This window comes from Moschus berezovskii, chromosome 6, assembly GCF_049115385.1.
Source record: "Moschus berezovskii isolate FMDL1 chromosome 6, NW_MosBer_1.0, whole genome shotgun sequence".
NCBI lineage: Eukaryota > Metazoa > Chordata > Mammalia > Artiodactyla > Moschidae > Moschus > Moschus berezovskii.
The window spans coordinates 105,349,225-105,367,218 of record NC_142465.1 but is presented as its reverse complement, the minus strand read 5'-3'; the positions used below and the strand labels follow the sequence as shown (position 1 = coordinate 105,367,218).

Below are 17,994 nucleotides of genomic sequence, written 5' to 3'. Positions count from 1 at the left end.
GACAGAATGGAGTTCATCAAACACCTGCAGATTCTAACTAGTTTCTGTCAAGGGATGAACTAAAAGCTATGCTCATCACACCTTGTTACTTTAGTTGCTTCATGAGTTTATAGATGTTTAGAACTTTAAAAGCTTTTTCTATAATTATCTTGTACTTCTTGGATTTTCCTTTCTCACACTGCTTGGTATGAAAGTCAAACTTATTCTTGTTTTTCCATACCTGCATTTTAAAGGAACAGAATTTGATTGGTGGCTACTTACACATCATGGATCAGAAATAATGGTTTTAAAAAAGCTAGGCTAATGCATGTATGTTTTATTTTTAAATTTTCCAAGTATAATTTTTTCCATGATTATTGATTTTTTTAAAAAATTGAAATACAGTTACTTTACAATGTTTTGTTAGTTTCAAGTATACAGCAACGGGATATACAGCAGGTCCTTGCTGTTTATTTTACACGTAATAGTGTAATATGTTAACCATGACCCCTGCTTTTAATACACACTGTGTATATTGAGGAGCTCTGTCAATGGGTGGGACAGGAAGATAAAATAGTGGGAAATGAACTTCAAATTCAAGCACATGGCATAGAAAATAAATGGAAGACATGCCATTGGTCCTCTCTCAAGGGCCATTAAATATGGCAAAAATAGTTGTTTTACCCTTACTCTTTTTTAAAAATTAATTTATTTTAATTGGAGTCTAATTACTTTACAATATTGTGGTAGTTTTTGCCATACATTGACATGAGTCAGCCATGGGTGTACATGTGTTATCCATCCTGAACCCCCCTCCCACATGCCTCCTCATCACATCGCTCAGGGTCATCCCAGTGCACAGCCCTGAGCACCTGTCTCATGCATTGAACCTGGACTGGCGATCTGTTTCACATATGATAATATACATGTTTCGATGCTATTCTCTCAAATCATCCCACCCTCGCCTTCTCCCACAGAGTCCAAAAGTCTGTTCTATACATCTATGTGTCTTTTGCTGTCTCACATACAGGGTCGTCATTACCATCTTTCTAAATTCCATATATACATGTTAAGATACTGTATTGGTGTTTTTCTTTCTGATTTACTTCACTCTGTATAATAGGTTCCAGTTTCATTCACCTCATTAGAACTGATTCAAATGCATTCTTTCTAATAGCTGAGTAATATTCCATTGTGTATCTGTACCACAGCTTTCTTATCCATTCATCTGCTGATGGACATCTAGGTTGCTTCCATGTTCTGGCTATTGTAAACAGAGCTGTGATGAACTTTGGGGTATATGTGTCTCGTTCAATTCTGGTTTCCTTGGTGTATATGCCCAGCAGTGGGATTGCTGGGTTGTATGGCAGTTCTATTTCCAGTTTTTTGCCCTTACTCTTTTAACTGAATCAGAGACTTCTCTTCCCTTCATTGTTTTATCATAATACTTGTCCAGCTCTAGTCAGGAGAGAAGGTTCTTATGGATGTGTGCTTTAGGGCTGCTTAATTTCAGATCACACAAATATAGGAGAAAGAAAGTGCTATATTCGAAATGAATTCTGAACTAACTGAATGAACTTAGCTTTATCCTGATCTGCTGTAGAAGGTTGCTTTGAACATCATTCCAAGGAGGTAGGAATGTATATTGTCAATTATGGGAACATTTTTTCTAAAGTATCTGTTCTTTATAGGTCTTTTCCCTTGAAGGAACAAACACTTCAAAAATCTCACTTTTATCATATATTACTTTGTAAAGATAATCTTGTCTAGAATGTTTTTCTAAAAATTTATTGATGTTTCCTAAGTAATTGGCACAAAATGAATTATCCTTTGAATATATGATGTGCTCAAAATTTTATATTAATAAGTATTATAAATCAACAGGCATGGAAAACAGGAACTAAAGTTTTATTTTGGTCATTATAGTATTATTTGAATTTATATGAGTCAGGCTGGCACTGACTTGTCAGACATAAAAAGGAATGAAATTGGGTCATTTGTAGAGACGTGGATGGATCTAAAGTCTGTCATACAGAGTGAAGTAAGGAAGAAAGAGAAAAATAAATTTTGTATTAATGCATATATGTGGAATCTGGAAAAATGGTATAGATGGTCCTATTTGCAAAGCAGAAATAGAGACACAGACATAGAGAAAAAAATATGGATCTCAAAGGAGACAGGGGGTGGTGGGAGGAATTGGGGGATTTGATTGACATATATACACTATTGATACTATGTACATATATAAAATAGATAGCTAACGAGAACATACTGTATAGCATGGGTCCCCAGTTTCCCATATCTAATGGCTGATGATCTGAGGTGGAGCTGATATAATGATAATAGAAATAAATAAATAAATGTACAATGACTATAATGCACTTGAATCATCCTGAAACCATAACCCCCTCCCCGGCTGGTGGAAAAATTGTCCTCCTGAAATTGGTATATGGTGCCCAAAAGAAACTGGTACCTGGTGCACAGGGCATAGCACATGGAACTCTAATTAATGCACTGTTGGAAGGAGGTCCTGAAGGGAGGGGGTAAATGTATATGTAAGGCTGGTTCATTTTACTGTACAGTAGAAACTAATACAACATTATAAGGAAATTATATTCCAATAAAAATTAAATTTTAGAGAACCAAGGATACAATTAAAATGGGAAGAACTTTACAATGATGGGGAAGAGTTAAGTTCCCTTCCTCAAATTCCTTTAGTAATGGAGCTCTGATATAAGAGTCAAGAGAATGGATTTTAATCAATGCTCTGCCACAAAACATAAAAACAAAAAATAGAGGCTGTGGAAGAAGCAGAAGACTTTAGAAATACTGACTAAAACGTTTCAGAGGTGAGATAAGGCACAGAGGGGGATGGATGAAAGCTGCAGGATTAGAAACCATTCCCCTTGGCTGGTCTGGGCTTTTATCCACAATGCATCACTGTCTTTTAAAATGAGACTTTTCATTAGAGTATAGCTATTTTACAATGTTGTGTTAGCTTCTGCTGTACAGTGAAGTGAATCAGCTATAAGTATACATATATCTCCTCCCTCCTGAGCCTCCTGCCTGCCCCCTTCCCATCAGACTCCTCTAGGCCATCAGAGAACACCGAGCTCAGCTCCCTGTGCTATATAGCAGCTTCCCACTAGCTATCCATTTTACTCATGGTCGTGTATTAATGTCAAAGCTAACACACCAGTCAGAATGACCATCATGAAAAAATCTACAAACAAGAAATGCTGGAGAGCGTGTGGAGGAAAGGGAACCCTCCTGCACTATTGGTGGGAATGTAAATTGATATAGCCACTATGGAGAATGATATGGCAGTTCCTTAAAAAACTGAAAAATAGAACTATCATATGATACAGCGACCCGACTCCTGGGTACATGCACTGAGACATCTTTTCTTTAGGTATATGTTTTCTCAACATGCCCTGAGACATCTTTTCTTTAGATATATGCTTTCTCAGTTATTCAGTGAGGAGGTTAGACATGAACTTTTGTAAAATTCACAAAAATTAGAATTCTCAGTGTGTGTTCACTTTGTACCACAAAATGTGCATGGAGGCACTATGAGAATACATACAGTTAAAATGACAGAGATCTGAAGGGGAATTAAAGAGATGGAGGGGGATGGTTAGTCAACTGGAAGAACATATTACTTTATTTCTGACAGGTTTTAGTTCTTTTTGGCAGATCCATCTATTTTCTGTAGCACAGGATTCCGAAATAAATTGTGTGCTTGATATGCAAACGCAGCTATCTTCTTTAGCATCACCAGAAACTGGTAATCTGTGGAGCAAAAGAAAAGACTCTCTTTAGTGTTCATGATTTTCCCACGAAATTCTCATCATCTAGCCAATATTTTCTGCAAATTTCAGGAGACAACGAGATGCTCAGTTATTAAACACTGGGTAAGTAAACAGTCTATGGCAGAAAGTGAAGAGGAACTAAAAAACCTCTGAAAGAGGGTGAAAGAGGAGAGTGAAAAAGCTGGCTTGAAACTCAACATTCAAAAAACTAAGATTTTAGTATCCAGTCTTATCACTTTATGGCAAATAGAAGGGGAAGCAGTGACAGACTTTGTTTTCTTGGGCTCCAAAATCTCTGCAGACAATGACTAAAGCCCTGAAATTAAAAGACACTTGCTCCTGGGAATGGCTACCCACTTCAGTATTCTTGTCTGGAGAAATTCCATTTCTGTGGACAGAGAAACCTGGTAGGATAGAGTCCATTGGGGGGGGAAAGAGTCAGATAGGACTGAGGACTAACAGTTTCACTTTTTTTCACTTGCCCCTTGGAAGGAAAGCTATAACTAACCTAGACAGCATATTCAAAAGCAAAGACATGATTTTGCTGGCAAACATCAGTATAGTCAAAGCTATGATTTCTCATGTATTGATGTGAAAGTTGAACCATAAAGAGAGTAAGCACCAAAGAATAGACGCTTTCAAATCATGGTGCTGGATAAGATTTTTGAGAGTCCCTTGCACTGCACAGAAAACAAAGATCATGGCATCTGGTCCCATCACTTCATGGGAAATAGATGGAAAAACAGTGGAAACAGTGTCAGACTTTGTTTTTTTGGGCTCCAAAATCACTGCAGATGCTGATTGCAGCCATGAAATTAAAAGACGCTTGCTCCTTGGAAGGAAAGTTATGACCAACCTTGATAGTATATTAAAAAGCAGAGACATTACTTTGCCAACCAAGGTCCATCTAGTCAAGGCAATGGTTTTTCCCGTGGTCATGTATGGATGTGAGAGTTGGACTGTGAAGAAGGCTGATCGCCGAAGAATCGATGCTTTTGAACTGTGGTGTTGGAGAAGACTCTTGAGAGTCCCTTGTACTGCAAGGAGATCCAACCAGTCCATTCTAAAGGAGATCAACCCTGGATGTTCATTGGAGGGACTGATGCTAAAGCTGAAACTGCAATACTTTGGCCACCTCATGCGACGAGTTGACTCACTGGAAAAGACTGTGATGCTGGGAAAGGTTGAAGGCGGGAGGAGAAGGGGACGGTGGAGAATGAGATGGCTGGATGGCATCACTGACTCTGTGGACATGAGTTTGAGTGTACTCCGGGAGTTGGTGATGGACAGGGAGGCCTGGCGTGCTGTGATTCATGGGGTCGCGGAGAGTCAGATACGACTGAGCGACTGAACTGAACTGAACTGAACTGCACTGCACAGAAATCAAACCAGTCAATCCTAAAGGAAATCAATCCTGGATATTCCTTGGAAGGACTGATGCTGAAGCTGAAGCTCTAATACTTTGGCCACGTGATGGGAAAACCCAACTATTGGAAAAGACCCTGATGCTGGGAAAGACTGAGGCCAAAGGAGAAGGGAGAGGCAGAGGATGAGATGGTCAGATAGCATCACTGACTCAAATGGACATGAATTTGAGCAAACTGGGAGATACTGGAGAGTAGAGGAACTTGGCGAGCTACAGTCCATGGGGTCACAAAGAGTTGGACACAGCTTAGCAACTGAACAATAATAAATACACAATCAGTCACAATATAAACTTTTAATAGAAAGCTCATATAAACGTCTGGAACTTGCAAGCTACCTTCACCGGAAGAGAAGCATTCTAAATAGAAATGTCATCATGATATACACAAAAAGAAGCTTTGGAAGTAGGAAACCGAATTTCCTATTAACATGTCACATGAAAAATTTCTTGCGTTCACTGAACTTTGATTTTTTTAAATATTTAGGACATAACTACCTAGTATTTGGGGAGGCATTGAGATGATACCTATAGAAGTGTGATCAGGCTTAAACAGAGTCTGTGCTCAGGAAATGTAGTTAAGTATGTAGACAGATACACAGGGTCTCAGAATTTGAATGTGGCCAGAAAAGGAGGCTCAGTTCATGTTGCATGTAGTAGAAGGTTCCTTTCTCCTCATTCCAAACAGTTCACGAGTGTCTGCTGTGATCAATGTTCTACTAGTTCCAAAGATGCAGGAGTCTTGTGGCTCACTGCAGGTGGGGTGCAAGGAGCAGTCAAAGAATGGGATGGCAACACAGAGCTGGCGGGCCAGGATGGGGTATGCGCAAGATGTTCACCTGCTTGTCCTAAATTGAAAGTGAAGTGGTACGGTGGGCAGGGCTCCCTCACAGATTTTCTTTGTTCCTTTGTTCTGTTTCTTCATAAAGCCCCTTGGCCCTGAGAAGTCCACCTGATTCCCTCCTAGTGCCTGACAGTATAGTCACATCAGCATTTCTTTCAAGCAAGTAATAGCAAACGTCTCTTTTGCTATTTTATCTCTTTCACTTTTCTGGTCCCTTCAACTTTCAAGATAACGTTTTTGTTTTTATTATTTTTTAAATATAAATTTATTTATTTTAATTGGAGGCTAATCACTGCAGATGCTGATTGCAGCCATGAAATTAAAAGACGCTTACTCCTTGGAAGGAAAGTTATGACCAACCTATATAGCATATTAAAAAGCAGAGACATTACTTTGCCAACAAAGGTCCGTCTAGTCAAGGCTATGGTTTTTCCACTGGTCATGTATGGATGTGAGAGTTGGACTCTGAAGAAAGCTGATCGCCGAAGAATTGATGCTTTTGAACTGTGGTGTTGGAGAAGACTCTTGAGAGTTCCTTGGACTACAAGGAGATCCAACCAGTCCATTCTAAAGGAGGTAAGTCCTGGGTGTTCATTGGAAGGATTGATGCTAAAGCTGAAGCTTCAATACTTTGGCCACCTCATGTGAAGAGTTGACTCACTGGAAAAGACTCTGATGCTGGGAGGGATTGGGGGCAGGAGGAGAAGGGGACGACAGAGAATGAGATGGCTGGATGGCATCACCGACTCTGTGGACATGAGTTTGAGTGAACTCCGGGAGTTGGTGACGGACAGGGAGGCCTGGTGTGCTGTGATTCACGGGGTCGCAAGGAGTCGGACATGACTGAACGACTGAACTGAACTGAACTGAACTGAATTACTTTACAATATTGTATTGGTTTTGCCATACATTTACATGAATCCGCCACAGGTGTACATGTTTCCCCATCCTGAACCCCCCTCCCACCTCCCTCCCCATACCATCCCTCTGGGTCATCCCAGTGAACCTGCCCCAAGCATCCTGTATCATGCAAGATAACTTTTTTAATGCTCAACTGACCAAGCCCATTTCCAAAAAAGCCCTTGGTGACTTCCCAAGCTTGCTTTGACCAGATCTCTGCCTAGTTCTTCAGTGTTATCTTCTTTAATCCCCAAAACAGTCCTGTGAAAAAAATTATTATCACTCTTTATGTTTTTCTTTACTTGGAAACCAGGGTTCAGTTCAGTTCAGTTCAATCGCTCAGTCGTGTCTGACTCTTTGTGACCCCATGGACTGCAGCACAGCAGGCCTCCCTGTTTAACAACAACTCCCAGAGTGTGCTCAAACTCATGTCCACTGAGTTGGTGATGCCATCCAACCATCTCATCTTCTGTCGTCCCCTTCTCCTCCTTCCTTCTATCTTTCCCAGCATCAGGGTCTTTTCAAATGAGTCAGTTCGTTGCATCAGGTGGCCAAAATATTGGAGTTTTAGCTTTAGCATCAGTCCTTCCAATGAATATTTAGGACTGATTTCCTTTAGGATGGACTGGCTGGATCTCCTTGAAGTCCAAGAGACTCTCAAGAGTCTTCTCCAACACCACAATTCAAAAGCATCAATTCTTCTGCACTCAGCTTTCTTTATAGTCCAACTCTCACATCCATATATGACTACTGTAAAGACCATAGCTTTGACTAGATGGACCTTTGTTGGTAAAGTAATGTCTCTACTTTATAATATGCTGTCTAGGTTAGATAACTAAATAAAAGCAGTGTCTAACTGCTTCTGTTTTACTATCATATGATACCTTCCAGATTTACTTGATCACAGTCTTAGTAAAACCATTACTTTAATCTTCAGAATAAAATAGAATGTTCAGTCACATTTGATCTATCAACTCTGCCTATATTTCTTCTCATAAACACCTCAGAGTTTTCCAATTTTATAATAAACCTTAATAAAATAAACATAATACCCCAGTAAGAGACATACACACATGTAACCTTTTCTAACGACAAAGAAATAAAAATAAGCTAATATCAGAGTTGCATTTATATGTGAATGAAGTATAGATAATAATCCCTGTAAAACAAATAAAAATTCAGAATAGATTTTATTTAACAAAATACGTTTGCCTTTTAATACGTTTATTCTAGTTCAGAACACTTTATTTTAAAATAATATTCATTTTAAAGTATTGCACTTAAAAAATACTGTATTTTCGAATGAGTCAAACAAATCAAAATTTGGTAATTAAACCAACATATCTCAATGTTTGGTAACTTTCCACACAATAAATTATTACTATATTTTAGATAAACTTGAATATGCTCCTGGGTCTTAAACTTCGGTGTCTTGGTTTTTTGAATGATAAAAAGAATCCATTATAACTATAATTTATACAAATGTCAATAAATCTTTCACAGACTTAAAAAGCATAACACAATGTCATCTGTTCTGAAAAACAAAAATTCTTTTCAGAAACTAGGTTGGATGCCGGCACACTTTCACTTTCTAGGGAAAAATAGTGTCCTGCCCTTTGATGTACAAAAAAAGATGAAGTCCCTTAAAGATTTGTAATTTAATTTGTAACATCAGTCCTCCTAAATCACTCGTGGTTATCCTGACCATCTTGCAATAAAAGACTATAGGGAGACAACCGGAAAAAAATGGAAAGGGTTTCCCTGACGAATCAGTGAAGAAGCCACCTGCCAAAGCAGGAGACACAGGTTTGATCCCTAATCCCGGAAGATCCTACATGCTGTGGAGCAACTAATCCTGTGCAACAGGACTATTGAGTCTGTGCTCTAAAGCCCACACACTGCAACTATGGAAGCCCGAGCGCCCCAGAAGCTGTGCTCTGCAACAACAGAACTACCACAGTGAGGAGCCCGCACACCGCAGCTAGAGAGCAGCCCCCACTTTGAGCAACTAAAGAAAAGTTTGAGCAGCAATGAAGACCCAGCACAGACAAAAATAAATAAATAAAGTGTAAGAAAAAGAAATGGCAAATAGCTCTCTTGTGGCTTATGCAGGTTTATTACATCTCCTCAGACAACTCTTTTTCTACACTACTGGTTAAAATAGGCTACAATATTTATCACAATTTGGCTAGTTCCCAAATATCTGGATTCCACATACTCTGATATGTGCTATATTTTTCTTCTCGTATTTATTGTTCCAGCATGGTCCACTAAGGTATGTGGTCCCACAGGTTAAAAAACTCTATTTAACAATTCTTTGTGTCAATAGCTTCTAGCTAGAAATTTCTTTATTATTAAATTTTATTCTTTTAAAAACTCTTTTTTGTGTGTCCCTCCCAAAGGAATTGGTTTATTCCTTGTCTCCTAAAACTCCACTGCAGATAAAATATGTGTTGTGACAAAGGGTTGGTGTGTTTTCATATATAGAACTTTTTAACCAACTTCAGAATCATTCTTCTCAGGCTATTAACTATAAACCTCAGTCTTCAATAACAATGCTACTATCTTGCCATGTAAATGATGTAAATTGAATATTCAAATTAGCTTATCTAATACTCACATATTAGAGCTTAAAAAGGATCCATTTATCCACTTCCAGTTCTTCTCTGATGATGTAAGAGTTAATCCAATCCAAAACAGAGTTGCTTCTTTGTTTATCAGGTTTTGTATGAGTCTCTATAAATGAAGCAGAAGAAATGGCTGAATATTGAATCTGTTTATCTGTTGCTGGTTTGCATTCTTATGCTCATCCTCTGAAACCCAGTTCAAGTATCACCTCTTCTATGAGGCCTTTCCAGACTCCTTGTTGGAGTTAATTAATCTTTATTTGTGATATTTCTATTTGTTCATTTATAATTAATATATACAAATGTTTATATTTATATTGTTGTATTCATTAAATTATATTTATTTTGTTTACATGTCCATTTAGTCTTTCAGATTGTGAGCTTCTTAAAGTCAAAGTTGATATTTTCACCTGCATAGAACCCTTAAGGCTAAAGCACAAAGATCTTGATATGGCTAGAAGTCAGTGCTGAGTTGTGTTAAAGTATTTTACTTAATTATTTACCAGCTCTTTCTGATCTTGAATAAGCAGTAGACTGGATTCTCTTGTGGAACAGTCAACTAGACTGTCATTCCAAGGTTTGGAAGTTTCATGAAAATACAGGCATTTGTCTCGGATTTGTTGCCAATGCATTGGGCACGTTAACAGAACTGGTCTCTCTAAAGTAAGAAAGAAGGGGAACAATAAAGTAAGAAAGAGGAAGAAGAAATAAATGTTATGTTTCTAACCTGTCCCCACCCCACTAACACTAACCACACATGCACTCATCGTTATAAATTCAGGAAAGACTTTGATCATCGTTGTGAGGACAATTATGAATTTAGAATTTAATATAACTGTGAAGGTTTTGAGACCATTGTTCATTCTGCTACTAAGATTTGAATAATAGTGACCAGATAGCATATTAAAAAGCAAAGACATTACTTTGACAACCAAGGTCCGTATAGTCAAGGCTATGGTTTTTCCCGTGGTCATGTATGGATGTGAGAGTTGGACTGTGAAGAAAGCTGATCATCGAAGAATTGATGCTTTTGAACTGTGGTGCTGGAGAAGACTCTTGAGAGTCCCTTGGACTGCAAGGAGATCCAACCAGTCCATTCTAGAGGAGATCAATCCTGGGTGTTCACTGGAAGGACTTATGCTAAAGCTGAAACTCCAATACTTTGGCCACCTCATGCGACGAGTTGACTCACTGGAAAAGACTCTGATGCTGGGAGGGAATGGGGGCAGGAGGAGACGGGGACGACAGAGAATGAGGTGGCTGGATGGCATCACCAACTCGATGGACATGAGTTTGAGTGAACTCCGGGAGTTGGTGATGGACAGGGAGGCCTGGCGTGCTGTGGTTCATAGGGTCGCAAAGAGTCGGACATGACTGAGCGACTGAACTGAACTGAACTGACCAGTTAAAACACTAACAGACAGAATAATTGTTCAAGTCCACACAAGCAGATGGTCATAGAGACAAAACTCTTTCTAGGATTTTTTGAATTTCTCACCAGTGCTCTTTCTACTCCATGGACAGCAATATCAAAGTCATCTAAAAAATACACTTGAAATGATATACTTGAAAGCAAATAATAATTCATAAGTTAATGGCAAATACCATGGAGAAAAATTATAAAAAATTTCTAATGCTAAATTATATATTTGCCTATTCAGTTCAACTCAGTTAGTCAGTCATGTCTGACTCTGTGAACCCATGGATTGCAGCACGCCAGGCTTCCTTGTCCATTACCAACTCCCGGAGCTAGCTCAAACTCACGTCCATCGAGTCGGTGATGCCATCTAACCATCTCAACCTCTGTCATCCCCTTCTCCTCCTGCCTTCAGTCTTTCCCAGCATCAGGGTCTTTTCCAGTGAGTCAGCTCTTTGCATCAGGTGGCCAAAGTACTGGAGCTTCAGCTTCAGCATCAGTTCTTCCAATGAATATTCAGGATTGATTTCCTTTGGAATTTACTGGTTTGATCTCCTTACAGTCCAAGAGAGTCTCAGGAGTCTTCTCCAACACCACAGTTCAAAAACATCAATTCTTCAGCACTCAGCTATCTTTATGGTCCGATTCTCACATCCATACATGACTACTGGAAAAACCATAGCTTTGACTAGATGAACCTCTGTTGGCAAAGTAATGTCTCTGCTTTTTAATATGCTGTCTAGGTTGGTCACAGCTTTCTTCCAAGGAGCATGTCTTTTAATTTCATGGCTATAGTCACCATCTGCAGTGATTTGAGAGCCCTAAAATAAAGTCTGTCACTGTTCCCATTGTTTCCCCATCTATTTGCCATGAAGTGATGGGATCAGATGCCATGATCTTCATTTTTTGAATGCTGAGTTTTAAGCCAACTTTTTCACTCTCCTCTTTCACTTTCATCAAGAGGCTCTTTAGTTCTTCTTCACTTTTCGCCATAAGGGTGGTATCATCTGCATATCTAAGGTTATTGATATCTCTCCCAGTAATCTTGATTCCAGCTTGTGCTTCATCTAGCCCAGCATTTCACATAATGTACTCTGCACGTAAGTTAAGTAAGTGGAGTGACAATATACAACCTTGACGTACTCCTTTCCCAAATTGGAATCAGTCCATTGTTTTTTTCTGCATTTCTTCTTCTTGGGGATAGGTTATTAACACGATCTATTGGATCGTATTTTCTAGAAGGATTTCCCAAGTTTCTTAAAATTTCTGTTCTGTACAATGCATATAATAAATGATCACTTTCTGCTGCAGTCACTCATCAATAGTGTATTAAAACACACTACTTAGAAAGTATAAGAACAAGATCAATGTCTTAATGATTAATACACTAAATTTAAATAATACATTTCATATTTGCATTTCATTAACTTCAGACCAAAGTTAACTGCTTGACATACTCATTCAAATCACCAAATAGCCCATGTAAATGAATATTTGACTATAGCTTGGTTTTTGACTGTTAATTAATTATTGACTATCCTGGCAGGAGTATTCATTAAGACAGTATTATCTGGTTAAGATCATAGGCTCTGAATATAGACCACCAAAGTCTCAGTGTCACCTCTTGGACTTGTATGACTCTGAATGAGTGGCTTAATCTTTCCATGTCTCAGTTTTGTCAAAGGTAAAATCAGAGTGATAATATTATCTTAATGTATTGGTTGTTACTAGCCTTAACTAAGATAAGGCAATGATATCTATCAAATTTTAGCCATTATTCTTAGGAAATTCAAGGCACAAAATATACCTGTTGTTTCTTTCCTGTTTTCTTGGGAATCCACACTGCTTTTTTCTTTTGAAGAGTTTTGTGTTAAGGATATCACTGGTAAATAAAGAGAAACTATTAAAAAGGTTAATGCTAAAAGCTGCAGTGAAATGGAAATGTTATATTTATCACTTCAGGAAATGATTTCAACAAGCTTGAAATGAACAGAAGATAAGAGCAATAGCAATGTAGTGGGAGTTGGTGATGGATAGGGAGGCCTGGCGTACTGTGATTCATGGGGTTGCGGAGAGTCGGACACGACTGAGCGACTGAACTGAACTGAACTGAACTGAACAGAGAGTCTATTTAGAAGACAATGTAAACAAACACATAACAAGTAAACCCACAGAAACATTGAGTTACTTGCTTCTACTATACATAAGACTTATTTATTTAAACTTTCTTTGTTTGCTTATCAGCCTGCAATGCAGGGTGCCTGGGTTGGATTCCTGGGTCGCGAAGATTCGCTGGAGAAGGGATAGGCTACCTACTCCAGTATTCTTGGGCTTCCCTTGTGGCTCAGCTGGCGAAGAATCCAAGAGCCCTGGAGAAGGGAAAGGCTACCCTTTCTAGTACTGTGAGCTGGAGGGCTCCGTGGACTGTGTAGCCCATGGCGTTGCAAAGAGTCAGACACGACTGGGTGACTTTCCCTTTCACATTCTGTATTTGCTTTCAGTAACCCGGTGTTTCTCAAACTTTTCGATTGCTTACACTCCTGTCTGCATGCTCCATCTTGAGAATGAGTCTAATTGTGCCTATACTATGTGAGAGATTGCCCAGGACAATCTGAAATTTAGTAGGCACTTAATAAACTATAGGGACTTTCTAAGCCATCCGGTGTTAAGACTTTGCCTTCCAGTGCACGGGGAGCAGCTGTGATCCCTGGTTGAAAAGCTGAGATCCCACATGTGTCTTGGCCAAAAACAAAAAACAAAAACAAACAAAACCCCAGAACATAGGAACAACAGAAGCAATATTGTAACAAGTTCAATAAAGACTTTAAAACTGTGAGCTTTACAAAATCTAAATACAAATCAAGTATTTCTGATGAATACTTAGTGGCTAAGTTGAAATGTACTGTAGATATAAAATATACACACTAGATTTCAAAGATCTAAAACAATCTGTAAAAAGAATGTAAAATAGCTCATCAATAATTTTTGTATTACTATGTGTTGAAATATTTTGGTGTATTACATAAATTATATTTTAAAATTAAAAAAACTAAATAATTGGAAATTTTCTTTGTTATTGTCACCCTTTTATCACAATTACAATTAAAAAAAATTATTGGAGCACACGTGAAATCCCTTGCGATGACTCTGAGAACAATTAGGAAGATAAATACCAGAGGCCAAAGCTTGCAGAATGAATATGGGCTGAGTACTGTTAGGGCAGTGTTTTGTAACTCTTTTTATTTCATTGGTCTTCCACTAAGTTTGGGGTGGCCATATTGATGGTAAAGTAGAATAAGTAGAAAAATAAAAATAAATGATCTTTTATTACTTACCTGAAATTCTCAACCCAATCACAATCAAGGCAAGAAGAATAATCCCAGCACAACCAAGTTTCAGAGGAAATCTATGCCAACATGGACCCCGACAAACATCTGAGAGGTTAAGAAAATATACCAGGTTAACTCAGTTGTGTTCATTTGGTACAAAACACAAAGGTTGTTTGGATCACATAAGAAAGAGTTAGATTTAGGATGAGGGCTAGGGGCAGGAAAGAACATTTACCAATCATCTTAAAGTAGGATTCTGAACTCTTCCCTGGTGGTCCAGTGGTTAAGAATCTGCCTGCCAATGCAGGGCACGGAGGTTGGATCTCTAGTCCAGGAAGATTTCACATGCCACAGCACAACTAAGTCCATGCTCCACAACAAGAGAAGCCACCACAGTGAGAAGCCCACGCACTGCAAGTGAAGAATAGCCCCCCTCACCACAACCAGAGAAAGGTTGCATGCAGCCCAAAGCTCCACTGCAGCTAAAATAAATAAACAAGAGACCAAGGGGGGTGGAAATATACATATAAAGGGGGGAGATATATACATATAAAGGGGGGTGATATATACATATAAAGTTTTCTCTTTTGCACTTAATATCATCTAATACATAATATACTTATTCATTTATATGTATGTCTTCCTAGTAGTATAATATAAACACAAGAATAGAAACTATTTTTTCACTATTTTGCTCACTTACTGTCACCCCAGCACCAGGGCACACCTGGCTAAGGTGCTTATTTTTGGATGAAAAGATAAACTCTAGAGGCATTTTGTCAACACTTATCTTCTTTTATAAGAAATCATAAACTAAATAAGTCACAACTCACATCTCTGTCTGGTTTTCCTGAATGTCTTTAATATAATCACTATTCTACAGTTCCCACAGCCTGAACAGTTCAGCCAAAGAGCTCAGGGATAGTTTCACAATAATGTGCTGTCAATGTGTGGACAAAGAATGTCACCTGCCATTTCAGTAAACAAGAGATGTTGCGAACATAAAGCCATCAACCAGGGCAGCTGCCCCAATGGTGAAGCCTGAGGGGAATTCAGGATAGAGGAAAAACAGGATAAAAGCCTGGGTATTTAAAATACATGTGAATGATTGATTTCAATAAGCCCAGACTCCTGTGTCTTTCCACATGTAGTAAAGCACTAAAATCATTAACTTGAGGCATCTATTTTTGTGATCAGCAGTCGTCTTTTGACTTTCAACTACATGTTTCTTGTTTTGTTTTGTTTTAGGCAAAAACTCCTATAAGTCATGGCTCCTCCCTCACTTTTTGGGAAAGTTCCTTAGAGTTATCTGAGAGGCTACCTTCTTGGCTATGGTCCTCAGTAAAGTCACCAAATACATAATTCTCAACTTTTAGGTTATGCATTTTTTCATTCAAGTGTTTTATAATCACACATTTTGTTCTGACTTTATTCTATTTTGCTTTTCAAATTTACTTTTAGAATGTGTGAATAGACACATTTTCTGGCCCCATTGATTTGGGATCATAGAGAGTAGCTTTTGAGGAAAATCTTGCCACCTTTCTGTATACTCTTTCTCCAAAATGTCCTTTCAACACCATCCTCCTTTCTTCCATATTTGCTTGATTTGAATAGGGAACAGAAAGTCTTGCTCTTTCATATCAAAAAATACCCGTAGCTTAACCAAACTCTCACTGTAGTTATCAAAATTCCCCAAATTTCCATTACCCCCTGTGAAAGCATCATCAAACTCTTTTGTAACCCTAAGACTTTTCAATCTCCAATTTAGAATGTTGATAATTTAATAGTTTCAAATTATACCAAACGATCTTAAAAAGATACAACCCATGTGCTAAGTACACTATGAAATGAATAGCATGTAGAATAAAAATTACAATATTAGTAAATTTGGTTTGACATCAGACGGAAGTACTATATTATGATAATTTTGTACATTTTTCTACTCAGTTTCTAGTTTCTTTTCATCCATCTCCAGCCCATGGAATCCATCACCTAATGTTAGAATCCCTATCTTCTTCACTCTGACTAGATCCTCTGACACACAAAAAATTGCCAACTTCAACAAATGTCAAATAGTTTCATCAGTGATATTCTCCCATGTCCTGCGGCTTACCTCCTTCTAAGCTGGTATACATTTTAATTTAAAAATCATCAGATTGTGATTATATTCAAGTCTTTGATCTTGAATATCAGTTTTTTCAGAACATTTTTGTCCCTTCCCTTTGTAGAGTGAAGGATGTCAATCATTAAGCCTACACTCCAGTGTTCTGAAGGGAACATCATGGATGCAAATGCATTGAAACTTACAGTAATTTATAAAGGAATTTGGAACAAAGTAGGTTACTATTACAGCAAGGTAGTGAAGTATTTCTGAACATACTCCTTTGTTAAAACACAAGCAAACTAAAAAACAAAAAGGGGACTTTTTGGTGGTTCAGTGGTTAAGCCTGAAAACTTCCACTGAAGGGAGCATGGATTTGAACCCTGTTCTGGGAACAAAGATCATGCATTGTGCACGGTGAAGCAAAAAAATCAAAAAGACAAAGAAAAATACTTCTTTGTGCATATGTTTATATATGTAAAATATTTCTTATGAATCTTTTTGCGAAGGTTCAGTGATAAGAGTGATGTTCACTTTTCACAAAATTATCTTGATAAAAAACAAACCTACAAGGTGTCGGTTTTTTCCCATATCTGTGATCACCTATAGACAGGCCATGCTATATCTATTTAACATTAGCAAATGACTGCTGCTCATCTTCAAAGTCATGATTTAAAACCACAAATTTAAGAGAAAAATCTAACTACTGGAAGATATACCAATGCCAGAAGGAAAATTAAAATCACTTACTCTGACAAAGAGAAGAGGGTGATGACCTTTCAGTGGCAGAATCCCTGGGTAAGTTTGAATTATCATACATTGATTGATTGTCCATTGCAAATGGCAGAATGTGGCACTAATGTTGTATAAAAGAAAGAAACTAAGTTCTGTGAGGCAAGATCAGCTAAAGGAAGTGCCCATTCGTGAAAAGGTTTATTGTCTTCCTATGTTATCATCTACCCACACATCTAGCTGTGGGTTTTCTATAAATTAGTGAGAAAAACCACTTACTGGGTGTCAGGCATACTTAGACACGCAATATTGGGATAGCCGAAAAGTTCATTTGAGTTAAAATGCAAACGAACTTTTTGGCCAGCCCAATATCTACTTTCTTTAATTAATTGGCCTGTTTGACACAATTCTAGAAAGGTTTGCTGTTGTCTTTATAGCCATCCTTTTTGAATACCTTTCTCTGTGCTGGGACCAGAGAGAAGGAAATGAAGCACTCTGATTTGGCTCCAAAAATGTTAAGAATTAGGATAAACAATATTTAATACAAGGTTGTAAAACATAAACACTAATGCAAAAACCAAACCAAACCAAAACCCTGCAGGACACCTTTCAAAACCTCTAAAATCTTCTTTAAATATTTGTTCTCTCCCCGCAAAAATGTGAAATGTGGAAAATGAAGTTGTAAATGTGGAAAAGGCCACTGAGTAATAGAACAGAGAAAACAAAGAGCCAAACATCCAGACTATTCTTAACTTAAAAGAATGCTGTGCACTAAAGTTTAATTTCAAGTTATGCAGCATGATTATGACCGCAAGGAATCCACAATGGCC

General features: G+C 38.1%; 1 protein-coding gene across 4 annotated transcripts; it reads right to left on the bottom strand.

Annotated features, from left to right (window-relative positions):
- Positions 1 to 389: 389 nt before the first annotated feature.
- On the bottom strand, positions 390 to 17,367 carry LOC129535743 (killer cell lectin-like receptor subfamily B member 1). Of its 4 annotated transcripts, none has more exons than XM_088836746.1 (6): positions 17,183 to 17,367; positions 14,338 to 14,436; positions 12,810 to 12,902; positions 10,089 to 10,243; positions 9,579 to 9,694; positions 390 to 3,771 (listed from the first exon to the last, which is right to left on the bottom strand). In XM_088836746.1, exons 1-6 carry the CDS (start codon positions 17,265 to 17,267, stop codon positions 3,621 to 3,623), a joined length of 699 nt encoding a protein of 232 aa, XP_088692872.1. In that variant the 5' UTR covers positions 17,268 to 17,367; the 3' UTR covers positions 390 to 3,620. The 4 variants fall into 4 exon arrangements, with proteins under 4 accessions (XP_088692872.1, XP_055250315.2, XP_088692873.1 ...); XM_055394340.2 differs by having other exon boundaries at positions 12,810 to 12,884; positions 17,183 to 17,356; XM_088836747.1 differs by lacking the exon at positions 17,183 to 17,367 and adding an exon at positions 14,567 to 14,703.
- Positions 17,368 to 17,994: the final 627 nt, after the last annotated feature.

Excerpts from the sequence above, each read along its gene's own strand:
- LOC129535743 (XM_088836746.1), bottom strand. The coding sequence starts at position 17,267 with ATGGACAATCAATCAATGTATGATAATTCAAACTTACCCAGGGATTCT. Across the intron at positions 12,903-14,337 it reads GATTGGGTTGAGAATTTCAG|TTTCTCTTTATTTACCAGTG; the intron begins GTAAGTAATAAA and ends CCTTTTTAATAG. Across the intron at positions 3,772-9,578 it reads TCCTTTTTAAGCTCTAATAT|ATTACCAGTTTCTGGTGATG; the intron begins GTGAGTATTAGA and ends TTTGCTCCACAG.